Source organism: Mastigoproctus giganteus, chromosome 9 (genome assembly GCF_048544385.1).
Source record: "Mastigoproctus giganteus isolate SK-2022 chromosome 9, ASM4854438v1, whole genome shotgun sequence".
NCBI classification, from domain to species: domain Eukaryota; kingdom Metazoa; phylum Arthropoda; class Arachnida; order Uropygi; family Thelyphonidae; genus Mastigoproctus; species Mastigoproctus giganteus.
The window spans coordinates 204,072,173-204,084,460 of NC_143583.1; the positions used below are offsets into that span (position 1 = coordinate 204,072,173).

General features: G+C 37.6%; 1 protein-coding gene across 1 annotated transcript in view; it reads right to left on the reverse strand.

Moving 5' to 3' along the window:
- Positions 1–2,079: 2,079 nt before the first annotated feature.
- Positions 2,080–12,288, reverse strand: part of LOC150081048 (uncharacterized) — a 30,815-nt gene continuing 20,606 nt past the window's right edge. The window contains exon 2 of the mRNA XM_090380898.1: positions 2,080–2,474. Coding sequence (XP_090237024.1) covers positions 2,080–2,474 — 395 coding nt within the window. The remainder of the gene's footprint in view (positions 2,475–12,288) is intronic.

The window sequence follows — 12,288 nt, forward strand, 5'->3', positions numbered from 1 at the left end:
AGACCTTTTCATGCTTAGGGAGTTTTGAACAACAAAATGAACACTGAGATCTTTTCATGTTTTGGAAGGAAGGCATCATTTTCTAGTTTGCATCTGGGCATTTCATACGGTCCTGGATGGAATGTGGAAGGAGGGGAGCAACTAGACTCGATCAGTTAACGATACGCGCCCTGTGTTTTAGAGGTGAACATTTGCAGATATTTTAGTGAATATTTTCTTTTACAGAGTTCCGCTGACAGCTATAAAGATGAAAGATTGGTAGACCTTTAATGTCAACGATAGCCGGCGGCTTTTATTTTTGAACTCAGCCTTGTGATGGTATTTAAGAACAGTAATGTCTTACTGTTCTTGAACATCTCGGACATTGCATATAATTATCCGAATTCGTTCAAAAAAAAGGAAACAAAATATATTTCTCCTTCTTGTTTTGAATTTTTTGACACGGATAGTTAAATTTTTTTTCTACTTTTATACAATACATGGTTAAAAGAACTGGATTATGAAGGCTAAGCGAAATACGGAAGATATCATAAAACCCAAAATGTTACGATCTCTTTCGAAAAATTAAAATTGTGTGGAAAGTCATATTTCATTTGGATCTTTTAGACTGATGAATGCAGAATTATAGATAAAGATGAATCCTTAGAAATATAAGATCTGTTTGTACTGAGATAATTCGAAAGATAAAGTGATTGATTCTACTTTTGGCATTAATCACATCATTTGCTTTTCCTTTTGGCAATAACCACTCATATTTCAAGTAGGACGTTAATAAGTATGTGGGCTTATAAAAGTGATATATCATTCCCCTTTCTTTTTGTAAGCAGATGAATGAAACTCTAGAGCTACTAGAACGAACACACACTATTAACTACATAGATTCCACTATGAAATAATGTGATACTGGATTCCATTAAAGACATCATTAAAATTAACCCTGTATCCGATAACAATGAATTTTTTTCGTTCACTTTTAGTTTTTGATTCTCTTATCAAAAAAAGACAAGAGGAATGCAGTAACGAATATTCTAAAAAACAACAGAAGATTGTGACACTAACGTACGAACCTTGCTGAGTTCTGTTTATCAGAATCTATATAAGATTTTTTTTTTTTTTGCGGTTGAATCGCTATAAATATTCTATATATATAAAGGTTTACATCAGCAGAGATTCCATATAGAATACCAAAGTTAATATCTTGTACAACGCTTTCTAGGAAATAATTACATAACATAATTGCATTTTAAAAACCTCTCATATAGTCATTACAACTTTAAAAATGGATACCTTATAATATATGCACACATATCCATATAGGATTATGTATAGGACATTTAACTATAAATAAATATGCATGTATATGATAGATATATTATTGGTTAAATACAATAACATATGGATATATCATTAGAATTGTTACTAATAATTGTCATCATTTGATTTTTGTGGCCTATTTTTCACTACAAGTATGCTATTATACAGGCAGGATATTTGATTAGTAATGGGAAATATATAGTCTACTATCATAAATACTATAAATGAAAAACTGAAACTATTTACCCCGCCTCTATCAGGATGGGATTGTAATTTTCACGAAATATACAAAAATTGCAATGTTCAAAGAATGACAAGGGGGATTGATGGGGGAATCAGTATGGATAACAGAGGATTGATCGATAAATCTCGAAAAATCTACACGCTGCACGTTACATTAAATTAAATTATTGGCTTGTTTGGAGTAAATTCAGCACATCTTTCAAATAACAACAGAAAAATAGAAGGCTAAAAACACTCCAGATCATGACAATATTGTTTTGCACACAAAAAAATACGTAAATTTATGTATTGATGGGGGTGGGGCGGGAGAGGAGAGTTATGGAATGCTTTATCATTCTCAATCTTTCATTCAGTTAAGTTCATCACACATTTTTGGCTCAAACACATGCTAACACTAGGACCCCGTTCACCTTACACAGATTTTTTTTATGAAAAGAATAGATTTCATGAACGGACCTTTCCGTAAGTTACCATCTCGTAAAATCTTGGTACACAACAACAAACATTCTTTCTCTTGCGCAATTATTCAATTTTAAATTCTGCACTTCCTCCGGAATTAATTGTTTCGTAACCACTATCAGGCTTAGCTTCAGCTACGTTTTCAGCCCCTCCTTCTTCAGATATTTCCATTTCTGTTTTCTCCTTCCTGGAACCGCCGTTAATCTGGTTTTCATCACTTTCTTGTTCATTTTCCTGGCTGTCTTCGTTTGCCTGCGTACCAGTATCGCCTTTTGAGGCATTATCGCACTGTTTTTCATCACTGTGCACATTTTGAGCAGTTTCGGGATCATCGCTTCCCGCTGTTGGCAGTGTGCCCTGCGTTTCGACACTCCTGTCAGGGGAAAGACGAACATGTTTAGCTTTTGATTCGCCATCTTCAAGAGCCTCCCCATTTGCAGTAACTTCTTCTCCATTTTCTAAAGAGAGAAAACAAATTAATATGTATGCCAATATCGTAAAATAACATTTACTTAAGAAGTAAAGTAACTATACTATAAAAATTAACTCTTGTCCTAATTCAATCTCAGATTACTACATTATTTTTTTTAAGCTCACCTGTAAAATCCATTATACATATTCTGAGGATCATACTTTTTCATGTTCATGTTTTTCTAAATTTTGATTTTGTCTACCCACCAGATTGTTTTTAGCTGATAATTAACTGGTTTCCCATTTTTCGCTATCAGAGCTTCAAATTTCATCAAGTAATGGATATTAAAGGAAATAAAATTGAGGAATCATGAGCAGATAATCTGCAAACCTTATAGTTTATTGTATTAAAATTAATTTACGGAAAAATGGATTATTTTTTATTATTAAAATCCAAAATAGCAGTTCCCGTGAATTCACTGTTTTAGATTTTAACAATAAAAAAGAAACGATGATTTTTAAATTTTTTTTAGCCGATAATATAACTGGCGCTAACTACGACATTGTACTTTTCGCGCGCAGTCACTTTTGCTCCTTTCCATCCTGCCTCCAACCTCTCCGCATCTTCATGGTTAAGTCTCTGCATCACATCTCCCAGCACACTTTGTGGAAGGTCACTGTCCTCCATAATGTCAGGGACAAGGGTGAATGTACGGAAAACGACCGATCGAACGCCGACTGGTGCAGCCGTCGGACTTCCGCGCTTTACCATTGTAGCTACCGGCAAATATCGATTGCATTTCAAACGGAGCTCATATGTGTGCATGCGTGCGTACGTGTATGTGAATTGCGCGCGCACGCTTCAGAGGCGGGAAGTTTAGAAAAAACCGTTACAGATTTACAGGCCATTGAAAAGAACCATGTTTTACTCTATTAAGTACGGTATTTGCATTTGAAAGCCAAACGCGATGCAAGTAATAAGAAACTGAACTTACCTGCTTAAGAGTTCATCTATTATTAATATAGCAGGTAGCGCACATTTAATATGGATGCTACACTATGGATTTCATTATTAATAGTTTGAAAGTAGACTGGATGTGGTAGGTTTCTGTGAGACTAAGTGGGAGGGGAAAGACGACTTTAGAAGTCAGCATTTAAGAGTTTTACATATCATAGAAAAGAGAGAATCAATGGATAAAGAAGTAAGGGAATGTGTGGAAGAGATTGAATATGATACTAATAGGATAATGATGGTCAAGATAAATGCGCAGGTGATGGTGCTAGTATATCACCAAGACTCTGAATTGATTGGAGCTCACCTGAATGCCGTTCGGTTCGTCACACGCTTGGGTAATTTCATGTCCCTACGTGATTATGAAATATAAGATATTTCATTAACGAGCATTCCGTTTCCTAAAATTTTCTATTTCGACTTTCTTGTATTTGTGCTACCATCAGATTATGACGAAGATATTGAAAAGAGTAGAAGAAATAATTAATAGAGAGAAAAAGAATTGTTTCCACTCTTTTTCATTTCTCCCTTTGGTAGAAAGAGGTAATGGGAGAGGAAATTAATGAGAATTTTGAGGGTTACTATGGATTAGTATTAGTATTGGAAAAATGATGTGAGGAAACAAGCCTGTGTAGCATCAATAAAAAAAAATTCTCAGAATAACCAATATCGTTTTCATTCACTTCATTTATCAATTTCCTTCAAGTATTCGTCAATCTTTCAATATCTTTGTCTTAAATTTAGACAAACTGCCAGCTTCCGGAAAAAGAATAGGTGAAAGTTTACTTTAACAGTCAATCATCACTCTTCGACTAAAGGAAATTTTTGCAATCTGTTCTAGAAGTCTCTTATTGAATAGATTCCAGATTTAAGATTTATGCACTGTTGTGTATGTCACGCGACTAAGCGTAACGATACCCTGAGCAGTTAGTTTATGCAACCCTTTTAGGGCCTTAAACACTTCGAACTAGTCACCCGGCAGACTCTTGATTTCCAAACGCTTACTTGCAAAACTCAAGTCTCTCTTGATAAGAATACCCCATTGAGTTCTTAAGCAGTCTTGTCTCTCCTCTCTGTACCCTGTCCAACAGGTGTACACCCTAAGGTCCACATTAGGAAGGAAGAATGAGAGAGGAGAAACTGGTTGGATTTGGAAGGAGAAATAAATCGGTCGTGACGAATACATAGCTAAGAATCATAAAAGGAGGCATTATACTTAGAAAATATCAGATGATATGGAAAGATACTAAATGGATTATAGAATTAAAAGAGAAAGGTATAGGAACAGTTTGGAAAGTTCGTATGCATCTCCAGAACTTGGTATTAATAGCGATCACAATATAGTGATGATTGATTTAAGAGAATTGACTAGGGACGTAAGTTTATGGATGTAAGAAAATTGAGGGAGCATAGCATGCGGCTAAAGTGATGTTAAGGATAATGAACAGATTCCAAACATCTAGAAATTTCACTGAAATGTATTGATAAGATTATTCACCCAGCAGTATTAAATGCATCTAAAATATGGGCGTCTACTCCTCTTACTTTAGATGCATATCTCATGTAAGGGTAGCAGAAGCCCATTTCTGGATCTTCGTGGGTAGAACCATGATTATGATCATCGTTCTCCCACATCAGGATCCTCCGAAACAAGTGGTTTCGCCACTTCTCATTCGTTTGGATTGGTCTCGTTCGATTCCCGTCGATGACTGGAGAAATTTCTAAGGTCTGCTTTAGTAGAAGTTGTAGTTAGTGATTCCAGGAGTGGAGTTTTCTCCCTCAGTTATTCTGGGTTTTTCAGCAGCACAGCATGCAAATCAGTCCGTGAACACACACCGAAGCAGACAATACACAATGCGCAACATAGTCCAAGAAAACTGCGAAAATATTAAGCTTCTTTTGGAAAAAAAAATTAGTACAAGGATCGTAGTTCACTTGTGTAGAGATTTTAAAGTTTTTGGTCTTCTAGTTGGCCAACAAATTGGTTACACAAAAATGCCTCGCTTTGTTCCAGTGGGATAGTCACGAAAGAAGCGAACATTGAGAAACGAAAGTGATCCACCAAGACAGTCCTTGACACGACGTTCAAAAAACTTTAAAGACAAGCCATTAGTAGACGGAAACGCAGTAGTAGCAGCAGAAAATACCATCAGCCAAGAAAAAAAAAAAATAATAATAAATAAAAAACCACACTTCACCCCAAACTAAACAACTGTTATTTTTAGGACACCCGAATAATTAAATTCATCTGCCGTGCTGTGTTTTATATCTGTTAATTGTGTGCGTTCAATGGTCGATTTGTCTGTTTTGATGGACGAAAAACCCCAGTTTATGGGGGAGAACATTGCTATCTACGCCTGAGACTGACTAACTCAGCCACGGAGTGAAAAAAGCCCATTAAAGTCCCTCGCGTCATCGACGGGATTCGAACTCGGGCCTTTTCCACCTGGTGTGGGAAGGACGGTGACGCTACCACTGTGCTACCCGCGCAGACACTTCAACCCAAGTATTTCTCATTCTTTCTTGAATTTATTCATACCATCCACTTCCACAACAATAGATGGAAACCAGTTCCAGCAATCAACCACACTCTGGCTAAAAGCAAACTTCTGCACATATATTCTGCAGCCATCCTTCCTAAACTTGAATTATGCCCCCTCACGTGTAGTCTTAACAAGAGTAAGAATGCCATTAACATGTAGCTTACTCAATCCATTCAAGGCCTTAAACACCTCAATTTGATCTCCGCACAGGTAGTCTCCAGACGCTGCAATTTGCAGAACCGAATCTAGGTAAGACATCTTTTTTGTTCCCTTCACCAATGTGGTTGCCATTCTCTGCACCCGTTCCATATACAGGGTGTTTCAGTTAAACGTTTCAGAACTTCTAAGAGGGGTAGGGTACATCCTGACAACTCGAAATCATATAGCAATGTGGGGTCGGAAATGCTTTCCTGAAGCGGTATTGTACACAGAAGTCGTCGTGCGACGTCGTGTAGCACAGATTCGATTTTCGGTCAATGTATGGGCCGGTATTATGGGAGATCACCTCATCGGACCTTACCTGTTACCGTGTCGTCTAACCGGACCTATCTACTTGATCTTTCTGCAGCAAGTATTGCCACAACTTTTGAGAGATGAACAGATTTCTGCATCGACGCAAAAGACAATGTGGTTCCAACACGATGGAGCCCCTGCCCATTATAGCGGAGATGTTCGTAACTACCTGGATGTCACATTTGGTCAACAGTGGATCGGACGTGGTGGTCCCGTGCGTTGGCCTGCTCGGTCACCCGACCTATCATGTCTTGATTTTTATTTCTGGGGTCATATGAAATCGCTAGTTTATGACACCCCTGTTGACAATGCTGAGGAGCTGGTTGCAAGAATCGCAGTAGCTGCCGAAGAAATTCGAAATTCGCCTGGAGTATTCCAGAATGTTCGGATGTCCATGCGTCGGAGATGTGAGGCGTGCATTGTAGCCCGTGGAAGAAACTTCGAACACTTACTTTAATCCATGTACCTTTTGCTTCTTTTCATGTATTATTAAAACGATTTCTCACTTACGGTCTCTTTTCTTTATGGTGCTTCTGTGTACAACACCGCTTCAGGAAAGCATTTCCGACCCCACATTGCTATATGATTTCGAGTTGTCAGGATGTACCCTACCCCTGTTAGAAGTTCTGAAACGTTTAACTGAAACACCCTGTATATATCCTTTCTAAAGTGAGACCTCCAGTCCCGTATACAGTACTCGAGATGCGGCCTAACTACGGCCTTGTACACGGGATAATCACCTCCTTGTCCTTGTTAGCAAAGTTTCTGTATATTATTGACCAAACTTCATGAGCTGTTCTGGCATCATGTCTGCACTGCTTAGAGAATTTCATATGTGACTGAACAATTACCCACAGGTCTTTTTTTTTCACTACCCTGAATGTAGTACCGCACAGTTGATAAGTTACCCTGAGATTACTGCACCCCATACGCAGTACCTTACATTTGTAAATGTTTCTGACAGTGATTGCGACTTGTCTTATGCATCTAAAAATATGGACGTTATTTCCTCTTATTGTCCGCATAAAACAGCACGCATCCTTAGTTCGTGCTTCTCATTCAGCAGCGTCAGAATTGACCTTTCATGCCGTTAACGAAAAACATACATTTTTATTTAACAAGGCCAAAATACTTAGTGTCTAACGTAATTATACGAAACTATTAATTGCAGAAACCGTCGAAATTGAATTAAATGAGAATTCTATTAACGTTCGTCGTCCATATCTAATCTCTGATTCGTGGTCTTTTGCGCGTATGCGCGAAGACAAATAATCTCTATCTCTAAGATTCAAGCTCACACAATCCGTAATTTCCATTCCTGTGATCACGACACACGGTCGAAAAGCATTGTCTGCTTCAGGAAGGAAAATCGTTTTTCAAATTTATTTAATTGATTTTTAATTTAATTTTTTGAATTTCAGTTAATTTTTGAATTGTGTTCAATTGATTTTTTACGGTAATCATTTTGTGTTAATCTTTTATTCGTTTTAATTTCTGGAGAGTATCATACAGAAGTGTTCTACGTATATTTCCTATTTGAGGGAAATTTCTCTTATCCTTCTACAAATATTTGTAAATGTTAAACTTCAACTGCCGTTTCTCAGCCCATCGACCTAATTTTTCTAGATCTTGTTGCAATAGCATACCGTCAATACTGTCGTTAACCATCATGTCGACCTTTGTATCATCTGCAAACTTAGATGCCTGATGGCGGTTTTATTATCGCAAGGAAATTCTACTAACGATGCTTCCCCTATTCTTGAAATTATCTCATTGAACTGACTAATAGATTACCCGATTATATGATTTTTTACTGACTGAAAATGATCACAGTTTCACTTAATAGCTGATGGGATTTTTCATACACATCAGAGTTTTCAAAAAAAGTATTACAACCTTTGCTGTGGTGTACCCAGTTGACATTATACCATGAATTGTATTTTCTTTAATTAGATAGTGACTTGCACAAACTTGTGAATGTCGGCATCTATTTAAAAACGTAGAACTTCTGGAGATGATTCAAAGAACAGCGACTAGGTTGATGATGGCTGCAAATCGATTCCCATATGCAAAATAGCTTAGAAGGTGTGCACTGCAAAGTTTGATAACTAGGCATCTAAAGGTAGTCTGATTGAGGTGTATAAAGCGCTGGAGGGATTGGGTAAAATGAATGAAGAAGGTCTGCTCTCCCTTTTAGGTGAGAAAGAACCAGCAGGAACAAATATAAAATATCAGAAAACACAGAAGACTGGATATCACGAAGTTCATTTATGGGCAGCATGTTGTCGAATAATGGAATAAATTGCCTCCCAACGTGATAGAGGCAATGAGTCTAGCGACGTTCAAAGCGAAATTGGTTGGTTACCTTGTGGGAATGGTAACTATGAATATTATTATATGGCCATAATAGTCTACCTTATGTTGCGTTTCGAATTTTTGGTTCATCACTGATTCTGATTCTAACCAAGAGTCCAAGGGTCAGCGAGGTATCATCTTAAAGTGAACGTTCTCAGTAGTGTCGCTTTTTGTAAAAGTCAAAGAGTCAAGTTGTTATTCTGTCTTTGCTGATTTTGTCCAGACATTTCTTCAAATCTCTTGGGACAGCACCAAGTGCTCCAGTTACTACTGAATAACAGTTGTTCTCTTCTCCGAAATTCGCTGGACTTAAATTTGTATATCGCGATATTTTGTCATTTTTCTCTATTTCTTTGTCTTCAATTCTGCTGTCTCATGGGATGACCACATCAAAGTAGCTTCGTATTCTAACCACAGTGATGTCTGATGCATTATGTCCCAGTTGCTTTTCAGTTTGGATTTTAAAATCCCACAATATTTTGTTTTAGAAATACACTGGTGTTCAAAGAAAGTGCATCACCTAGGAATTTCACAATTAATAATAATAAGATTCTTTATTAACATAAATTTTATACACTCGTGATTCCTTACGCAGAAAGCCAGAGGAATCTTACATTTAGTTGTTTATACAAGTGATTTTGATTTATAAAAAAAAAATAAAAAAAAAAATAAAAAAAAAAAAAAAATAATAATAATAACAACTAAATAATAATTAATAGATCAAAGTAAAGATAATAGTCAAATGTAAAAATGAATGAAGTAGTAATTACAGCGAAAAAGGACTACAAGTTGAGCAGAACATGAAATGACATCGGCTAACTAAGATCGGAACTTACATAAATGTCCTTTACAAGCAGCAAGATGGGACAAGATGCCATCTCGATATGCCTTGTCTATATTCCACAGGTCGATGTCGATGTTGAGCGAGTTTAGAGTTTCCAGAGTCACATTAGGGAAGTGTCTCTTGAAATTCTGTAACCGCTGGAGCCTTGAGCATAAGGAGGGAGTACTACGGAGATGTCTGCCTGGCAAACGCCAACCAACCGTGTTCCAGATGTTGATGTGATCCTGCTTAGCTGAGCATAGATGAAGGAATGACTTTATTTTTAGCACATGGGCTCTGTGGACTATGGGCGTATATTGCAGGTTGCAGCAGAGAGTAGATTTAGATGTCGTGTAGATCTGGTGCGACCGTTGGCCCACTTCAGCACCCATAATTCGAGGCCCCAATTCTAACCCTTTTTCACGTCGGAATGTTACATTAATGACAAGCATCACAAATATAAATATAAACAAAAGATATTTATTAATAGTTAAGGCAACGCTAAGTAATATTTGACAGGTGCTCTCACAATATTCCAAAATGAGCATTTGCAACCTTTATACAACAGTTTTGGTAAACACGACAATTATGTTGAAATGTTATCAGAAGCCCTCAGTTTGCTTCAGTTTATCATTTTAAATGGAAAACAAAATGAAAAGTTCACCAGGTGCAAACTAATATTTAGTTGAACTGTCTCTGGTCCTGATGACAGCAGCACACCTTCGAGGCATTGACAAGATCAATTTCTGAAGATAATCAACTGATAGCTTGTGGTTCCAAACATGAATTTATGGCTTCCTGAAGTTAACGAAGGGTCTTTTTCTTTCTGGCAACAGCAGATTCCACACGATGCCAACAGTTCTCTATAGGATTCAGGTCCGGGCTGTTTCTTGGCCAATTAAAAGTTTTAATGGACCGTTCTTTCAACCATTTTTTTCACCTGTAACAAAGGTAAACACATTACTGGCCATCCTCTAATGCAGAAATGAAGCTAAAGTAAATACAGAAGTGCCTACTTGCACTTTTCGCCCGATGACAAGGAGCAGAGTCGTCCTGAAAGATGCAGTTACTTGGCAGGTTGAAATGGTCTCTAATGGTTGCAGCAATTTGCCTTCCAGTATATATATCCATTGGCATTTACGGAACCTTTTATAAACTGCAGGTGATCTACTCCGCGATACGAAATGCATCCCCATATCATTTGGCTGGTAGGGAATTTCACTGTAGACACCATACAGTCTGGATGGTATTCTTCACCACGTCTACGGCGAATTGTTTGTCTCCCATTAGAGCCATGCAGGTTGAATTTCTTCTCATCCGAGAAAATAACTGACTTCCACTGCTCGATTGTCCATTTGACCTGCTGCTTACACCAAATTAATCGGACCTTTTTCATTTTTTGTGGGAGAAGGGTCTTCTTCTTAGGACGACGGGCTACAAGTACATTTTTGAAGAGGCGCTTCTGACTGTTACTGCACTTGCTGCCACTCCCATATGTTCTTCCCATTCTCTTTTAAGCTCAGACGAAGAAGCTTTACGGTTTTTAAGGAATAAGCGTTCAAAACGAGGTTCTGTTTTGGCGTAGAGTCTCGTTTGCGTCCGGTTCCTTTTTTCCTATCAGCAGAACCAGTACTGTATTCTTGAGTTTGGAAAGAAATCTACTCACTGTCGACTGATTATAAAACACTATAAACAATATGACGGGAACAACATCCTTCCTCACGTAAAGCAACAATAGCACTCTTTTTTCGTGGCATCAACTGCACGCAACTCTCCATCCTGACACAAGCAAGGAATGACTGCGACTCTTGCAGAGCGTGCTTATATAGCTGAAAGTAACAGCTGATGCAATATTACGGCATCACCTACGCGTGTCAATCTTATCTGGTGCAATCTGTAAGAAATATTGCCATATACTTTCGTTATTCGGACGACAATTACAATTTTAAGGGGTTATGCACTTTCTTTGAACTCCAGTGTATTTTCAGGCTTATGGGATGACCTTTTCAGGCTTATGGGATGACACTAATTATTTTTTGGATGGTAAATCCTACTTTTTGTTTAGGTTGCTTTAGTTGTTGTAGGGTTTGAGTAGTATCAGAAACTTAAGCCATATTGCGCCCTATAATATCTGTAAATTGCGTGTGCTCTGTGTTCGATTTGCTATTTGCTGGACGAAAAAATGGAGTTTCCGGGAGAGAAAAAAGCATGCTGCCCTTGCTTGAGACCGACTAACTCAGCCACGTTGTGAAAAAGACCATAAAAACTCCTCACGTCATTTATAGAATTCTAACTCAAGTCTTTTCCACCTTGTATGGGGAGGACGGTGATTATACCAACTGTGCTACCCACGAGGGCTACTTTTTGCATAAGTTCTAATGTAGTAACTTTGTCATGACGTGTTTTGTATTCAGTTTGTTTGATCTTATTGCACGAGCTAATGATATGATTGATAGTTTCATCTTTTTCTTTGCGTAATCTGTAATGGTTCAGTTTTCGACTTCACATTCGTTTCTAGTGACTGTTCCTCTTCTGCAAAAACGATCTTTCTGTTTCATTTTTCAATGTTCAAATTTGTAGTCATTTCCAGTTGTTTGTCTTATCAACTTTACTGT